A 19,659-nucleotide genomic window follows, 5' to 3' on the forward strand; every position below is an offset into this window, starting at 1 on the left:
AGAATTAAAGGGAGGAGGTCGACACTCACCCAACCATCAATCCATGAACATGCAGTCCACTTATACCTTCACTTTACTCATGTACTCTAAAGCCTTCAGCTGTGATATCTCAGCACAAAATTCGGAATAAATACTCAAACTAAGGGCAAAATGCTGAAGTGCTGACTGAGGCATAAATCTGGATGAATGAATGACATAGCACTTCTGAATCTAAACTACTGAAGCAGACCATTAGAACAGGTTTGACTTCTGTAATTCATCCAAAGTGCAAATTTCAAAGACCTATTTAAAGTTTACAGCTGTTACCTTATTTAAACTTTAGTAAATTATTCACTAATTAATGTGGCATTAGTGTAAATACTGCTGACAAATTAAGGCCACTGAAGGTCAGAGTCATAGAGTCATGGTTGCTGTTTTGAAAACCATAACCATCATCACCACTGTCACAACAAAGAAACTTCAGCAAAGAAATTATCGCAGCCACTGTCTCCCTTGTTACTGATAATTATACCAAAAAGGCACAATAAATGTGACATTGTTGAAAGCTGTCATTGGTTGTACATGCAACATGTGTGAACCTAAAACAAAAATAAACTCATATAGTCTCTCACCGTGGCTGCAGTCCTTTCCTCCGTACCCTAGAGGACAGTCGCAGGAGAAAGTCTCCCAGCTCACCCTGCAGGTTCCTCCGTTCTGACAGGGGTTGGACTTACAGAAGGGAAGCTTGGCACTGCAGCCTATGAGACAGCAACAGAGACAGTTACATCACCGATTAAGTTCTCAAAAATGTATCACCATGATGTGTGTCTCAGCAGACGCATAAAATGAAACATGATGCAGCGGTCGGCTGATAAATCATGATGTTAATGTCTCACATTGTCATCTCTAAAAGATTATAAAAAGATTATCATTTACTTGGAGGTTTTCCAGATGCACTCTGGGGTAGATTCTTTTGGCCTTTACAAAAGCACTCAAACAAAGATGAGATACTGAACCTTATTTTTAAACCTCTCATTAATGTTTTCTGTTGATCTCACAGTTAATTACAATGATTTGTATCTGTTTATTTAAAAAAACAAAACAAAGGCAACTAAATGTGTCATTGCTCATGCTTTTTGGGGAAAGCTGAAGGGGAATGTTAGTATTGCTGACCGGGGAGTGTTCCATTGTTAGCGATAAACCCAGCCAAGTCCAGCGGCTTGTTGTCAATGTGCAGCTCCTTCATGCAGCCGATAAACTCCCTGGTGCCAAATGGGAAGTTGTCTGGTACATTGGGAACTCCACCCAGAAACAATGGGCCGGTCAAGTCCAGAGACCTGAGAGAGGAGGAGATAAAGAAGAAGAGGTATCAATAAGATGGAGAGGTGGAGAGGAAATGAGAATAAGGAAGGAATGAAGGATTACCCTCAAGGATGAAGGGGAGGAGTGAGGAAGGGGAAGAAGGGAGGGAGGGCAAGAAAGGGAACAACAAGACGAGAGGGTATAAAAGAGGCAAAGGGATTAAACAAACCCAGAGATTAAATGTGTCATCAGAGGTAAATGTCAAAAGGAACAAGAATTGGAGAATAACAGTTCATGTTGAGAAGAAATGAAATGACAAGATGTTGTTGCGGGTAAAAGTGGAAACAGCAGGGGATGAGGGAAATTGAAAAGATGAAGAAAAAAAGGAAGAGGCAGTGAACAAACAGCAGATTAAATATGAGCTACAGCAAATATCAGGAGACAGGGGGTAAAGGTGGATGACAAGGCAAAGGGAGAAAGGAGACAGGAGCCAGCAAAGGAGGTGGAAATGAGTTAGATGTTAGGGGACGTCAACAAATAGCAAAGTCACAGGCATAAAAGGAGACAAAAAAACAGCGACGACAAAAGGGAGATGTGGAGACAGCAGGGGAGGCAGATGAACAAACAAGAGATTAAGTGTGAGTTACAGCAAATATCAAGAGAGAGCAAGCATAAAGGCGGATGACAAGACAGATGGAAGACGGGTGTAGGCAAAAACACAGGGGTAATGTGAGAAGGACGATGTAGGGGACAGCAAATAACAGTTATGGGATTGCATTAGCGAAAAAAACGAGAAAGACAGAAACAGTTGTGTTGTCATTTTGAGGGCATTATCTTTCTTTCCTCCACTGTGAGTTGGGGTTTTTCTTTTAAGCTCGCTCTGGAGATACATGTCACGTGCCGAGCCAATAAACGCCAGCGGAATATGAATTGAAGGAACCCAGAGAGACAAAAGGCATCAGAGTCGAACAAACAAGAGATTAAATGCAAGTTACAGCAAATATCAACAGAGAGCGTCATTAGGAGAGGGTGTCGAGACAGAGTAAGAGGAGGGCGAGCTGTTAATGGAGAAGGAAAAGAGGAAAAGTGATGAAGCGTTAGGCTTTGGCCTTCCTCTTTGATCTGTCTTCTCTTCTCTCAGCCTCACTTAGCGCTGACAGAACACAGCCAACGTGATTACAGCTTACAGAGGCAAGGCCAGACATCAACTCTATGACAGGCTGCTTTTTGAGTGCATGTGTGAATACGTGTGTGTGTGTGTGTGTGTGTGTGTGTGTGTGTGTGTTATGCACTTGTTAGCGTACATGTCGACATTAAGTTTGGTAGACACACACCACAAGTGGAATGGACTACAGAACTTTGACAAGGTCAAACAGAACAGACACTTAAAAAGCAACGTAGTGGATTTCAAACTGTCAATATGAATGTTTTGGTCGTACATAAGAGAAGGAGTGGGAGGGAGATGAGACACAAGCAGTAATGAAAAGGAATGAACATTAACACCGGGCAGAATGAGCCGATGAGTAACCATCAGAGAGACGTAGAGAGACATGAAGTGGCACGAATAAGTCGTGCCTTATTAAAGCCTCAGGTCCCTATAGGTTTCTCCTACAGTCACCTCATCACCCTGATCTGACATTTCCCGAAAATCCTTCCCAACAGCTACAGTCTCAGACAAAGTTTTAGCAAGAGTTTAACAGATTAGACTGCTTAAGTCTGCATTAAATGGTGTGTTACACCTACTTTTCATTTCAAAACTGTGATCAGCTTATAAGCTTCTTTAAACCACAGTGAAAGCGTGATATTCTGAATCTGTGGATCTGAGAATTTAAAACTAGTTCTTCGGAGAATGGTCCATTTAGTGAGCATATGGGCACTAAAATTTGATCAGATCACTCTGCATGATTCCCCACACAATATCAAACAACTGCTATTATACATGTTATCTTGGGGACCAGAAGCAGAAAATAAATCAAAATGGCTGATGGCAAAAAGAGCTGATCCACATGAGGACTTGCAGGGAAACATTCCCTCTAAGACAGAGGATATAAACAATACACCATACATAGTCATGGAAATGTATGAATGCATACAAATACATACAAAGTAAATACATACAAAGTAACTTTGTCTATAAATAAACAATAATGACACCAAGTCAGTGTGTTTTATGCTAAAAAGCAAAATGCACATCTTTAGTTGCTTGTGATACAGCAATTAATACCAAACACTGCAATTGGCTGACAGGCATTCTAATCAAAACCAAATTCTTTAGCCTCTTTCATATGTTGTTCACGGTATATAACTGAGATAACATTTCTCAAATGATCTTTGTTCTCAAACCACAAAAAAATGTGATGGCACAACAGTCTCCTTCAGTACATTATTCTATGCTTCCTTTTGATTTTCACATTGGCTAGTCATCCTGTTTATTTGTCTTCTAATTAAATCGGAACCATTGAAACAAGTTGTAGGAAGCCTCTGCAAGTAACTGATTGCTGGCAGACACTCTGTGCTGCAATAAAATGGTTAATCAGCAGTGCCGTGCACTGTAGAGCCGATGCGCTGCTGGTTCTGCCGGCCTGAATAGAATATAATGTCTACTGTTGTGTACAGCATTTATAGACTGAGCTGAGTAGTGATGCGCGGGTCGACCCATAACCCGCGGGACCTGCAAATGCACCTGTGGGTCGGGCAGCAGTGATCGTCTGTTAAATCGGTCTGTAAATGATATTTTGACATTATTGGCTATTACTGTCATGGCATCCGAAGGTACTGATGCGTTGAGCAGGTGACAGTCTGCGGTCGTTTTCAAAACACACTTGTATCACACACTCCAAAAGAAACTTGTTGAAACTTTAAACAATAATTTATTGTACAAAACGGGGGAAACAAACGTTGACAAAAACGGTCCCATAATTCATATTAAATTCAAAAGATAACGAAAAAAACAGCTACAAGTTAGAGGGAATAGTGATAAAGTGGTAAAACTTGGCATTGATCCACAGCCTCAGACAGAAGCGCTCAAGCGTGCCGTGCACACAAGCTCAGTTGGTAGGCTATACTGTATTTTCACATTTTTAACAATGCAATTTAAAAGTTTTGATTTTTATTGATAACCTACATTTACCAACAACAAAAGATTTAGCACCAAAAAAATATGTAACAAACACAAAAAAAAAAAAAAAAAAAAAAAAATTCGAATTCCAAATTTTCATAACGAATACCTACCCATAGAAATGAATATTCGAATATTTGGGTACAGCCCTAGCTGATTCAAATACGTCTTCAGAGGAGTGATTGTTTTGCTCTACTTGAAAGCCTCTTTTATCAGATGTAACCCTTTACGTGCTTGCCCCTGCAACATTACTGCTTTCACTCACAACACAGCTGTACCAGCATTTTCCCTGAAATGTTACCAGGTTTTGAGGTTTTAAATTGGCAGTGCAGATTTCCCTGAATATTGATCCCTGCTCCCATTCACACATTGCAGGGAGAGACTGCATGTGCTTAAGGAGCTTTAATATATCAACACAACCACTAATCACTCGACATAATTTCCTTTCTAACACCTGTAATCTACCTGCCACCGGCTGCCAGATGGTCGTTGTGCTGCTACACACACTGACCGCCTTTATTGGCCTTTTTTTTTAGTGAAAACAGTCTTTGAATATCTGTTAAGCCTCCAATCAGTCATAGATGATCATGCTTAATGAAAGCTGTCTTTGCATAGAAGCTGGCACAGCCTGTGCAAACACCGCCCACAGTTCAGGGTCAATGACTATTCAGAGTCTTGCCGTTGCTGCACTGGAGGTAAGAGAGATCTGTGTAATAAATTTACTTGACAGAATGTAGCTGAATACATTTGTTCACTAAGCTTTTTTGAGTCAGCGTTATTTCATCAATGTCAGTCGTGAAACTATTAAATTAATTCCATGAGAAGATGCAAAATGACACACAAGATTGTGTTATACTACATGGCATCAGTGACTATGTTTCATAGGGTAACACTGCCTTTGGCGCTATCTTCTGACTGCTCAAGTATTGGGAAGTAATGTTCTGATAATGACTACGAAGGAAGTATGTCTGTATGTAAACTTCAACACAATAATTTGATTTAATTATTCTGTCTTGAACTAATAACAGCTGATTTTGCCTGCTGTGACCATAGAAGTTAAGAGTGGTAGAGAACAAAAGATATTTTTACAGTGAAAATCATTTGTATTCTGGTAGTACTATTAGCGGTATTAGGTCTACGGAAGGTGATTTTGTTAATGAACAGGTATGTAATATGACCAATGCAGCATATCTAAAAGATTGGTATATTCATTACATTCACATGCAGTAGATACTGTTGTTTTTTAAGGTGTTATGATTAGTTTTGTTTGTAGGCCTTGGCTCACTCTTGTGTATATTCCAGGATCTACAGGATCCTCATGCTGCAGCTCATCTTTGACATTTACAACATACATGGGCAACAGTGCTCTGACTGCAACTGTTATTTTAGGATCAGGTGAATTGTTATAATTAGAGACATGCCCTTACTGTTTGGGCAATTTTTCAGATGTGTGGAGTGTTCAAGTCACCAAATTTATAGAAAACACAGGTATAAACACAGAAACAAAAGATTCAACAGTTGAAAAAAAGATGAACTCACTTCTTGTTGCTGGTCTGTTTGCCCTGCGCAGCGCAGCTGTAATTTCCAAGTTGTGTACCAAAGCGGAGTGACAAGGCCGTATCACAGTCGTCAACGCTCACCACAGCAATCTTCTCATCTGACGGACCCTGGGCCTCGCCGCTCATACTGCGCTTGGGCTGAACACACACACACACACACACACATACACAAAGTTAAAAACAGAGTCCCAAGGAACAAAAACCAAGAAGCATCATGACACCAGACAACATGCAAGAAATACAATAGCTTTTACTAAATCTAGAGTTTATATCACTGCAGTCATACACTATAAAATAACAGTTACAACACATCAGACTATATGTAGTATCTACACTGCCACTGCATATCATGTTAGAAAGAAAAGGGGAAAATTTGAGTTAGTAAGACAGGAAACAGCAGACACTGAATATGGGAAGGAAAATAATGGAGTAAAAATAGACAGAAAACACACTCACTCTTCACTTACTGTCTGCTGGTGAAAGAAAAAAAGACGGAAAGAAAGAGAAGAACAGAAAGAGGAAAGTGCATGTGCACCCTGACACACACTCATACTCACATAGCGTGTAGCTGGCTGAGGAAAATGAAAGAACATGAAGAAAATTAAAGGAGATGTGTGTGAATGAAATGGTAACAAGCAAACGCCCACATAACAGTGTGCACACACAAACACTTCATCTCAATTAAAAGTGCTCTGTCGGCATGAAGGCTGAGGAACTATTCTGCTGACGCATCAGAAGTAATCACAAGTAGAATGTAAAGCTTCAAGGCTTAACTGACATCATAAATACAAAATGTAAGATCAAAGGTAAGATTAAAACTCTAAATGGTTAATGACACAAACAAATCAAGATGTAAACGCACCTTGTTGTAGTAGTGGATGTGAACAGTATGCCAGTTGCCATCGCTCACACCGCCGGGCAGGAAGGGACTCACCTGAGTGGACGATTCACCTGAAGGCAAATGGATTACGTTTGTGCCAAATCAATAGAAAGCAATCAGGTTGTCTACAGGTATTAGACAATTAAACTTAATGCTCTTTAAGACCCTGCTGCTGATAATTGCACGCTTGTTAGTTGTACTTCAATACATTTTTTTACACTAATGTTGCTTATATTTTGTACTCATACCAGTTAGATTTTATCATTGAATATTTATTATCTCTTACGTTCATGGCTTATCAAATATGTGAACACCTGTAAAGTTTTATCAACATGTCAGTCAGATATAACAATAAACAGTACCTGTGGAATATTTGAGTACTACTTGTCCTTCTTGGATCTCCAAGGCGATAAAATCGTGTTTCTCATTGAAGCGTCCATTATAGAAGAGAAGACCGCTGTTCTCCAGGGTGGCAAAACTAGAAAATGCACACACACACAGAAACCCACGTCCATAATAAGTTAATTAATGAATACAGTGTTTGCAATATGAGCAATATTTCTTCAATATATCTTTACAATTGCATATTAAAAAATTACACTGCATATATCACACACATTTTTACAATTTCTGATGAGATTCCTTAACTCTGGCTTGGTTAATTAATTTGATCCTGATACAGCGAGCCAAACAATACCTAATTTCACATGGCAAACAAAAACGACTCCTGCAAGCCTTGTCATATTTCTAATATGGAAGAACAAAAGGTATTTAAACTGTGCCACAGTTTTAAAATACATTGCTGCAGGCTTCCACCCCCTCCAGCTGCTCAGAGTCATACAATAGTCTATTTCGATAGCAAGGCCAAGGGGACGCGCTGAGGCCGAGGCTGCAATGTTAACACACCCTCATCAAAAGCACTGTTAGTTTTTTTTGTTGTTTTTTTTGATACGACAGCACAGATGACAAAACTTCCCTCCTGACAACAACATGCAAAAGAGTCCCACTGCAAAAAATGTCCATTTGAAAAAAATAATAATAATAATAATAATTCAATCTCGTCTTAAAATGTTTAGAAAATAAATGTTTTACTGGTTGATTTATGAACTGGTTGCTTAAATTCAAGTCCTTGAAGAACATAATTCCTTCTTAGTCCAACTGATTCTCTGCGTTTTACATCCTTGACTTGAACATCCACCAGAGATCAATGTAACTGTAACAACAGATGCCTTACTGCAATGCAGCAGTGTTTGTAAATGTACTGTGGAAGAAAGAATGCCATTCCCATTTCCATCTTGACAACGTTATACCTCTGTTGTCTGAGAATGTTGCCTTTGTCTAAAATAAACCCTGGGTTACTCAATAGCGGACATGTGTCTTGTTTACATGGCTCTGCTGTAGTTCCTACAGCACCATGGCATCCTATCTTGTAGTATGCAGATGTAATCTCTTCAAGCCACAAGAAATAGTTGAAAAATAGTGTAACCTGAGCTTTGCCAGAGTAAATAGACTGCGCTGAGTCAGTGAAGCAAAGATGTAGATGGGATGAAGGCGTAAATAAAGGCAAAGAAGCTTATTGTTTGTGAAATTCATTTGAAATACCAAAGAACTGCATTTGAAGAAAATGTATTTACTATAAAATGAACATTTCTCTTATATATTTCATGAAGCCGTATCATAACATATTTGAATTTCAGCTCAGCAGCTACCAACAACTTCAGACATAGCAGCAGCACCCTCATACACAAATTCTCCCTGACATGATTTGCATACATTACAATTTTGCAGCAAGGGCATATCTATACTGTCACAGCCCTATATAGTACAACAGTGCCATATTACTCGCCTGACTTTCTTAGGCAGAGTTACAACTGCAAAAACTTCTGAAAGAAGCTTTTGGGGAAAAGATGAAAAAGGAAGATTTTTTTGCAGTGGGAAAATAAAATGCTGTGGGAGAAAGTGAGTGACATGAATAATGATTAAGTCCTGTTTGGGCCTGATGTGAAAATCAGGCCAAGGAGTGTAGCTGGCAGCAAACAGGACACTAAATAAAACACTGATGTCATGGGAAGAAGAGGGCTCACAGCATCTACTGTTCAGTTGGACACTATTAAATTAGTCACCTTCAGATAAAATGAAAGCAACTTTGCCCAGCAACAATAGGAATAAGATCAAGGGTTTCACCGTCTTAAAAGGCTAAATCTACTAATGTGGAGCCCTGGAGAAGAGTTTCTCCATTTTTCTTTCAGTCAAGGACTCCTTATAAGATAGTGAATATCCCCCCTCATGACTGTCCCTTGAAATTTCACAAAAACAATTTTTCGCACTTCCATACTCGTGGTCTCAGTTATATGATAGAACACAAGAGAAATTATATTAGAAGAATATTAGACATGTATTAAAAACATTATCAAACTGTAAGAGTTATAGATTTGTTAGATTACAATATTAGATTTAGATTTAAACGTCTTTTCATTTTCAGCCTTTCGTTAAGCCTTTCATAAAAAAAAGAAAAGACATTTTAACATCATAATCATTTCAATTTCATTTAACTGATAAATCTGAAAACTTTCCAAAGATCCCCTGGTAGAGTGTCACCAACCCCACAGTCACACAATTTCAGAGCAAGGCACTGAAGGGCGAAGGTTGGAGCTCCCAGGTGTATATGTGTTTGACTGAATGTGGAGCAGGGCAGTGCTGAAAAAGACCATACAGTACCTGTTCAACACTACTGCTGCCTTTTTCAAGGGCACCTTGATTTAAGTTGTTCAAAGAAAAGAACATTATTCACTTTTCTCAAAAGTACTACTACTACTCTTACACCATTGCTGCAACACTTGCCTATAGTACACTGGTGTCTTCCAGACAAGACATTCTACCACAAAACTTCTAAAATCCTCATAAACTAAACTTATCTTCAAGAAAGAACTTGTCACTGAAGATTCTCAGTCATCCAGGTCATGGTAATCCTAAGTGCTACATCGTAGTTCAACTGGAATTGCTTGTGTTTCTTGAGGACGTTTCGCCTCTCATCCAAGAGTCATAAGAGTCGTTAAGGTCACAAAACTCTGAAACTGAGAGCTCACATGTGACCCCTACAACTCTGCAAGGGTTCCCACCCACACAGGGTTTAAAGCCTGTGACTTCGTACCAGTCATTTAGAACTGAAGAAGGTTCTTGGATGAAAGGCGAAACGTCTTCAAGAAACGCAAGCAAGTCCAGTTGCCTACGATATAGCACTTACGATTCAAGAAAGAAATAATCACATTGCACTTAATTCCTTGAATCACCATCAATGCCCAACTGGTGTTCACAAAATCAATGAAACAAATCACTGTAGTGGCTGAACACACCAGCGATGTGCAATATCTCATTTGGCAATAATACCACCAAGTCTCATAGCAACCACTCCATGGTGGCCACATCAGCTTAGCAACAACCCCATGGGCAACATCACCTTAGCAACCAACATTAGACGACATCACCCATGGCAACCATCCCATAATCCTGCCTGACCACTCTTAAGGACCACTTCAGATCTCCCATAGGCGACCACTCATATATCAAGAGGCGAAGGAGCAACAGGGAGACGATGCTGGTGGGCGAGCAAGACAAAGACAAAGGACCTCATGTAAGGAGACGATCAGTGACTTCTGCACTGACATACTGTTACATCTGAGACCAAACAAAACAAGCTCAGAGGCTGCAGCAAGGTATAAAAGCAAGAAGTTTTAAATACCTGCATGCAGAACTGATCTCACTCACATGTCTCTACAGACTGCATGCAGGTCAGTACTCCCTTGATAAAATTTGTAGATTTTTAACTTTTAACGTCAGTTCAAATCTGAGCTTAAAAGCCCCGAGCACCAACGTCTTTAAATTGTCTACTTCAATTATATTTTCTAAAAGGCAGTCTGTATTAAATTAGAAATTTGAACTGACATCAACTCAGCTAACTCTCACTAAAAGCCCATTTTTGGTCTATATTCACACAGAGAGCATTGGGTCACCAGATATGCAGCATTTGCCTTTGGAGCCTTTGCTGAACCAGGAAAGACTGAAAGAGGAGAATACAGAGGTGATAAGATGTAAGATAAGAAGAGAGAAAAAGCAAAGGAGATGTTACTGAAACCAGTAAATTGACAGATGAAAGACGAGAGAGAGGAGAAACTGCACTTCTCGCTGGAGAGGCAAGTTGAGGCAGCGGAGATCATGAATAATAGGATCGGTCTCAGAGACAGAGATGAAATAAATAGATTAAAGCAAAGAGGAGAGAGACTCCGTAAGAGGAAGAGAACTGAGAATCAAAGAGGAGTGGTTATAAATTTCTGTCTGAGTGCAACTGGATGATGAGAGATGGAAACAGAAAGTAAGGAAGGCATACATCAAAAATCAAAACCGAAACTGAATTTGAACCATCAAATATAAAAATGTAAAGAGAAGCAAAGAAAAGGAAAAGATAAAACTTCCAGTTTACTTAATCTACTCACGTTAACGAGATGGAGAGGTGAAATCTCTGTCTGAGGCCCCGGAACATGGCGAAGGACTTTGGCGGGAAGGAGCGAGCAGTGACTGTGCAGTATGGACGCTCATAGCCTCCTGCAGGACACTCGCAGCGGAAACCACCACCTAAAAGCTCCCGACACGTACCTCCATTGCGACACACACCTGGCACACACCTGCCCTGCCGTCGGTCGAACTCACACCGGTCACCTGGGGGTTAAAAATAAAAAGAATTCATTACTTCAAGCTTTGTTAAACCTCAGTGGGAATTGCAACAACACTTCTACAAAAATCCTGACAACACTGAAAGCCAAAAATCTCACAATCTGTTAAAGCAATCAGTGACTCAGTGGGAGTTCACCAGAATACTTTAGTTTATGCTGCGGGCAGTAATAAAAGCCCCCTTTACGAGGACTCACTGGTCGACAGAATCACTTCATTTCACTACATTCACAGTCTTAGGATATACTGTACCCACTCAACAGATAGGCAGAAAGATAAACATAGAAATATGAACATCTGCAGCATCCTTCGCTGTATCAACATAAAAGGATTTAAGTGAAATTTTAAAAAGGCAGATTTTCTCAAGTGTTTGTTCCACTGAGACTTCAGTCAATTAATTTTCCTTAGCTCTGACCTCAGTGCACTCATCAACAAACACATGCTGTGCACCCAAGCATTGCTCAAACCCACAGGGCTTTACTGTAAACTCTGGTCAAGATCCCGAGGCCGACATGCGCGAATTAGAATTATGGTTGAGCTAAAATGTAGTAATGATTTAAACATGTTATGCATTAGGCCATAAGCATGACATATATTCATTTAAATTATGTAGTAGAAAAAGTGGATTCCGTATCTTTTTTCTTCCTTGACACGAATTATATGAACAATACTTCATGAGTGCATAAGCAAGGTATTCTCTCATCTTTAGCACTGCCTTCACGAAAAACAATGCTACTGCCAAACTAAAGCATCAAACATACACCTAGTGTCATGTCCATGTTTCAATCTCCATCGTGGCCAAGGTGAATGTCATAAATGAAATAAATTAAAAGCCTGATGACTGCTGGGCTCGTACTAGAGAGAGAGGATAGAGAGTGGGATGGTGCCAGGAGGTGAGCAAGAGATGTTTCCAGATTATCAGTGTATAAAAATGCAGCACAGTGAGGATATGGTTAACTGCCAAACTGTGGTGATGTGTTGCTTTTTCCCTGTGGTAAGAAAAAATCCATACCATCTCAGCTCTAATGAAGCTCTACCAAAAGTTCAGTCAGGAAGACAATACTTTTCATGCTCAGGCTGGAAGTTTTCTTTCTCATCCTGCCATTCATCTCCTTGCACGCATGCTCACTATCTCTTGGTGTCATTGTCTCCGTCTGTCCATTGAGTCATCGGCTGATTCACAATCAACACACCTTCTCTGTCAGCCTATCATCTTACTTCTTCTCATTTTAAATATGGTTCTTTCTCTGCCGAAGTTCTTGCTTGCTGCTGTCTTGCGCACCCTCCACCTCCACATCACAACCTCGTCTTTATGGATTCATCAGCCTCATGCCTCTCAACAGTCAGCAGCCTCTGAGTCATCAGCCACCACACCAGTGTCTGGACTCCATTGTGGGATTTCTCTTGCTGCCACTCAGATGTCAATTGACCAAAAAATATCTCCCTCTGGTGTCTAAGAGCCAAAGACTTTTGTTAAATCTTTATCAGCACAAATCATCTGTTAATCTGTACACTCATATTCTGTATTAAACATTTTCTTCTCTAAATATTCTCTCCTGATCGAACTGAAAACAGTTGAATTTAACTGTGAACTGCTGAATCAGTATGACAGTTGGGTTAAACCCTGAAAGATCCTGAAAGATCCTAAAAGAACGAACCTTAGGTAAAATGAGCTGTTCCTTTGTTTCTAAAAAGAGCGTTATGAAAAATAGGCAATGCATATATAACTACATATAAACAACAAAGAAGCTGACTGTGCCTTTTCAGCTATTTTAAAATGTAAGTCATACATTCAATAATGCAATCAGCTATTCACTGGACCATCAATGCTCTCAGTAAAGGTTGTTATGTCACTTGAAACCTTCTATAGGTTCTGAAGAAGGATACTTAACATTAGGGTGTTGAAATTGCCCCAGACTTTCAAGCTGTGGTTCTTGTTCCACGTCAACAGCTCAACAGACTCCTGATCGCTTTCTTTCAGGCAGTGAACTGCATTCACCAGACGCTTTAGATGTAAATTAGCACTTGATTAAACGGTGGTAGCAGCAGGGTGCTGATTCCTGAGGAACAGGAGTGAAAGTAACTGCTGTAGAGGACTAACCTTTATAATCCCCCAAAATAACACACAATATAAATGACAACAAAATTAGAGTTGACAGCGATAAAACACTTGGTGTACAGTATTTAGAGGTGCATGTATGCAGGAGAAAAAGTGGGGAAAGAATTCCTGCTGACTGCGATTCTGTTGTTTCAGAAGTGTGTGGAAAACAAAAAAACAACACAAACAAATCTGCAGACGAGAATAAACACAGATTTGGCTGCCAGTCAAACAAGCGCCAGTCTGAAGTGTCTCGAGAGGCAGAAACACCCACACAACACACATAAATACACACACATATATACACAATCACCCACATGAAAAAGGTATGTAGGAGTAGACGTTCACTCCTTTTCTTTTTGGTTTTCACCTTTCCTTGAGCGCATTTGGACACACACATTGTCTGACATTTAGCAGCTGCACACAAAAACACCCACACCCAGTGCCCTCCATATAAACAGAGCAGACAGGGTTTGAAACTAGCCTTAAGACAGATGGCTCCTTATGGACTCATTTTAGAACCTGCTGACGGCATACACACACACACACACACACGCACACACACACATGCACACACACAGGCACACATGCACACATAAGAAGATAACAAATAAACAAACAAAAATGCGTGCACATTAATAATAGATACAATACGGATTTTTTCTTTCTAAAACAAAGACAAAAACACATTCAATCTCTCTCTCTCTCTCTCCCTCTGCCCTTCTTCTCTCTCTCTCTCTCTTTCACACACACACACACACACACACACACACACACACACACACAGACATACGCACACACAGATCATTGCCCCTGCCCTCGAGGCTGTTGGGTTTTATCATGTAGATGTCTCTGTTGGCACTTGTTTGTGCTGCTTTTAGATGCCAAAGTACCCACTGGCAGGGTCCTCACGTCTTAACAGCCACACACACACACACACACACACACACACACACAGTAGTAAACAACCACACACAAAGATGACGTACAGCACTGCTGTTGTAAGTCAATAGAAGCCTTCACCTTTCCTCATGATTGTTGGGACACAAATATTATCTGACATATACAAGACATGGACACACACAGCTACGCACACACACCTGGGGGCAAGTCAGGACCACACACATAAATGCACAAGTCACACACATGCTTACTCATATACTGATACTGACTATCTGTGACACGTACAACCCAAACTGAAGCTCACAGTGTGATGCATTAAGCGGTGAAACATTTAGAGCTTGTACAAGATTCAAAGGTCTAAAGTGCTTGAGTTACAGTCCATCTATCCTCCTCCATGTGAGGGATACACACTGCTAAGACTCATAAGGCTTGGCTTTGAAGATAGCGAGCAAAGGAACCTTTTATTTTACTCCCCATTCTGCGCTCACAAGTGTGTCCCTGCACACTCTGAATCTGTACTTGCTGATTGCTCCATTCTTTCATTTTTTGCGCTTGATTTCTGCCAAACTTCCATACATTTCTAAACTTTAAATCCCTCCTTATCTCCTTTCTGATAACTGATTCGCTCGAGAAAACTTCCACTGATCTATTCCCCATTTTTACAGTAATCTATTCCTTTTTTCTCTCTCTTTTTATGGTTGTGTCGATATTAATCGGTGATGGTACAGTGATGCGCTGAAGCGATGCTGTTATGAATATCTGAGTTGATGCTGGACATGGTCAAGGATTAACAAAAACAGTGCGGTAACGTTAACGAATGATTTTTGTTTTTCCCCTCTGCAGTCGCAAAAGTAAGGAGAGTTTTCCGCAGGCTGCTACTAAATGGTGCACCTGTAGTGGCCTGACAGCTAATCAAAAGTGGAGGCCAGCGGTTAGTTTAGGAAGCATTTGATTTGGTGAGCAGCAGAGTTTTTATGGGTGGTGCACGCATTTTAAACATAAATATCGCAGTCGATCATGTTCATTTAATTGTGCAAAGCCAAAATCGTGATCATGATTAATATTTGATTCATTCTGGATGCTACATTGTAGCAGGTCTAAGTACTTTTACCATATGCTTTAACTTGGTATTCTCTCTGACGTAAGTTACAGTAACCTTATTGTGAGTTTGGCTGCATGTAAGCAGCAATAGCATAGCTTCATAGCATCAATTACTTTGGCATGGTCTGAATCCACAGTGGGAGGCTGCCTGAATGCTGTGGGGAGAGGAACTTGCCTCCCAGTCGGTTTTTGTCTCATTCTGCTGATTGACACATTCAGGTGACGCCATCGTAAATGGAATGTATGAAGTTTTTCCACCAAGCAACAACCTCCAGGGCTAAAAAGTGAAGCCAACACAGAAGTGCCAAAAACTGCAGCTTTTTTAATTGCAACTTGAGACTAGCTCCAAGAGCAAGTCAATCCCCATAGATCCTAATGTTAAAATTATAAAGTTTACAGCAGAAATAAACATGGTTTTGGTCTATAACTAATTTCCTTCGTTCACAACATCTGTAGAGGGGTGAATTTTTATAAGGTTCACCTGTTTCCATTTCATTAAGGCTTAAAGTTAAGCATAATTAAGGGCGGGGTGCTTTGCGTGACAGGCTATCTGCTAATAGTGTCCTTGGCTTCTCAGTCAGATACTGTACACCTCTCGCTCCTCCACAGCACCAGCCTCTCGGCTAAATCTGGTCACTTCTGGCTCCAAAAATCAAAGATGGCGATGGCCGAAATGCTCAAGGCTTCAATGGGTGACTTCACAGTAGCTACATCCATTATTTTTATAGTCTACGGTTTCCACAGATACGCCGGGCTTTAGTTGAATAATGTCAGCAGACATTTGAACACAAGCTTGACTAACCCAGCACACTGTCAAAAACTCCCCAAAGAAAACTTGTGCTCCAGTATTTCTGCTCCACATGTGAGAGCAGTACATACAAATAGAATATTTGGACTATTTGGGTGACAGGGTGAACAGAACACATGCCATGTACTGAACCGCACGTCCTGTACCAAATGGTTCAGGACAAATACATGTACCGTTACACCCCTAACAATAACAGTTTATGCATTTGTCCATCCTACTTCTCATCACTCCATTTCACCACACCATTTCTCTGCTCCTGCCGCCGGGCAGCTGATATCTGCCAGTTGTTGTCTGACAAACGCACTCTCTCATACCACTATATCACCCCGAGGACACACAGCAAGACACCCAGTCACACATCCTGCTCAGATAACAATAGCCCAAGGACACAGAAATTATCACATCTGTCTGGCCTTGTTTAGCTTTCTCTCATCCTCTCTCCCCTCTCACATTAAACATATACCTCCATGTAAGTGCACACAACAGGGAACCAATTAAAAAGGGAAACATACACACACACACACACACACACACACACACACACACACACACACACACACACACACAGCACAATTTCCCAGCCTTTGTCTGTTGCGTCTATTCACCCATGCAGACCTTCTCATTAATATTAAAAGAACTCAATAGACATTAATACTCATGAATTATGCGGGAGGTGAGACTTAAACACACACACAAACACACACCTCAAAATACACATGCTGGTTCATTATGCATACTCACTTGACAGACTGGCAGGAAATAAATTGAGGGGGGAAGACAGACAGATAAACAAAAACACACCTATGCATGCGCACGTACAGTATCAAAAATAACACACACACACACACATAAACACACACAAACACACACACACTAATTAGAGGAAGTAAAACAGAGCAGACGTGATCTCAGACTGACTCAACCATAGTCTTTTTATTCGCATCTTTTGCCCAGACAATGTGAAGGCGCCCACATTACTGATCAGCAGTGATAGGAAACACACGCGCACACACACAAATAGAGTCTCCTTTAGTGTGTACTTCCTAATTCTGCTCAGCATTCGGACTCACATGGACACAAAGGTCAAGCGATTACTAAACAAATGGTGAGTGTCCGATAGCGAGATAGCACTTTAAAATTCTTCACGCATACACACCAAAGCACTTTGTGTACACACCCACATGGTTTTTAATGAACTCACCAGAATGGAGACAGACACACCCAGACACACAAGCTACCGCTGAATGCATCGACACAGTCCAACATAGAGGCACACACACCGGTACACAAACACCTCAGCTCATCATGCACACATCCCACTGGTGGAAAGTAACAAGTACCTTAAGCATAACTGAACTGCACTTGAGTGCAATTTCGAGGTACTTGAACGACTTTATGGATCGTTTAGTTTAGAAAATGTCATAAAGGAGTAAAAAAAAAAACAAATAACAATCTTCTGTCATCTGAGGTTCCAAAATTGAGACGTCTTCACATTGATTCTTTTGTGAGGCAAAGCCCAAAAATTAATTTCACAGTGACATAAAACAATGAGCCTTTACCCCTCACATTTGAGAGGCTGCAAACAGTGAATATATAATTCAACAAGCTACAAGCTACTCAACATGCAGGTTACATGTTGATCAGTGATAATACCCTATTGAGCTGTGTATAATAACATTTTTAAAAAGACCATTACACATAATGACTACTTTAACTTTTGATGCTTTAGTATATTTTGCTAGAAATACTTCTGCTTTCAGTCAAATGTAGATTGCTGGACTTTTATTTGTTATAGGGTTTTTTATATCTAAATTTTCATCACGGACACCTCCACAAAGACATATCCACTTACATATACATAATCCACAACACACACCCACGCAACAAAGACTTTAAACCCCCCTTTAAGTCTGAAAACTTCTGACTCTTTCCGCCTACACTTTACTGTTTAAAAGCAGAGTGCCGTTTCAATTCCCCGCTTCCTATCCCTCCATCATCCTCCCCTAGCTCCTCGTTCCTTCCTTCCTTTTCTAACTTCCCTCCACCTTACATCTCTATATATAAAACGCTCTACGTTTTACTGTTCCTTTCCCCTCTCCTCTTCCTCTCTTTCCATATCTTGACATTTCTTTTTTTTCCTTCCTTCCTCTCTTCCTCCTCTACGCCTGGCTTAATGCATTCACACCACCCCTTCATTCACGCGGATGTTTTATTCATCAAAGCCAGTATTCTTAAACCACCCCCCGGCATCTTAGTTCGCTCCGCCCAACCGCCTACTCTATCGCCCCCCCTCCTCCACCCCAACACATGGTACATCCCTAGAGGCCAATACACTCCCAGTTGCTTCTCCTTCCTCCTTCCTTGTCTTGCCTCTTTAGGTCTTGCTCCCTTTTTTCGGTGCTTGTACACCCACACAAGAAAAAGCCTTCAAGCGCTCTGCTAATTTTGAGCTATATGTAGAAGCATAATGAGAAGTGTAATGAGTCAGAAATCTCTGTGACATTTTCATATTAATAAATGCTGTATTTTGCGACTCTGTCATCAGTTAATTTGACACAATTCAAGCCATATCCTATAAGAGCTTTTCCATGTGCTGTTCTAAATACTCAATCTGTAGTAGCAGTTTTTCAGGAAAAACCCTCTGGCACATACAGAATGTAAAGTAAGTAAGAGAAAGACGTCATAGTCCCGCCCACATGATTTGACAGACAGGTGACACTACAGCTTAGCATTACACAGAGAGACAAAATAAAACGACTGCTGTTACTATTCTGAAAATTAAAAGGGGAATCATGACACCACTCAATTTGATGTAGATAGTGAAAGTACACAAATTAGATTATAATAATAATAATAATAATAATAATAATAAAACATTTTATTTAAGGGCGCCTTTCATGGCACTCAAGGTCACCTTACAAAAGTATAGAAGTGCATAAAAACAGGGATAAAAACAAACAATAAAATACAATGGACAGTGCAAAGATCAGACGGAGTATGAGAGTTTGAACAGATGGGTTTTCAGTCTGGTTTTAAAGAGGGGTAAGGAGTCCGTGTTGCGGAGGTCAGGGGGGAGGGAGTTCCAAAACTGGGGAGCCGAGCGGCTGAATGCTCGGCCCCCCATGGTGACGAGGCGAGCAGAGGGGACAGAGAGATGGATGGAGGAAGAGGATCGGAGGGTACGGG

The 19,659-nt window shown here is 40.5% G+C and overlaps 1 protein-coding gene across 3 annotated transcripts in view; it reads right to left on the bottom strand.

Moving 5' to 3' along the window:
- The window catches only part of celsr3 (cadherin, EGF LAG seven-pass G-type receptor 3), a 144,470-nt gene that overhangs the window by 71,996 nt on the left and 52,815 nt on the right, over positions 1 to 19,659 (bottom strand). For 2 of the 3 annotated variants that reach the window (XM_078170193.1, XM_078170192.1), the window contains exons 4-10: positions 11,329 to 11,551; positions 7,201 to 7,316; positions 6,821 to 6,909; positions 6,516 to 6,530; positions 5,939 to 6,096; positions 1,153 to 1,316; positions 612 to 737 (exon numbers count right to left, since the gene is read on the bottom strand). In XM_078170193.1, the coding sequence (XP_078026319.1) occupies positions 612 to 737; positions 1,153 to 1,316; positions 5,939 to 6,096; positions 6,516 to 6,530; positions 6,821 to 6,909; positions 7,201 to 7,316; positions 11,329 to 11,551 (891 nt within the window). The remainder of the gene's footprint in view (positions 1 to 611; positions 738 to 1,152; positions 1,317 to 5,938; positions 6,097 to 6,515; positions 6,531 to 6,820; positions 6,910 to 7,200; positions 7,317 to 11,328; positions 11,552 to 19,659) is intronic. The other variant, XM_033628742.2, reaches the window with a different exon arrangement.

The sequence above is a fragment of the Epinephelus lanceolatus genome, chromosome 8 (assembly GCF_041903045.1).
Source record: "Epinephelus lanceolatus isolate andai-2023 chromosome 8, ASM4190304v1, whole genome shotgun sequence".
NCBI classification, from domain to species: domain Eukaryota; kingdom Metazoa; phylum Chordata; class Actinopteri; order Perciformes; family Serranidae; genus Epinephelus; species Epinephelus lanceolatus.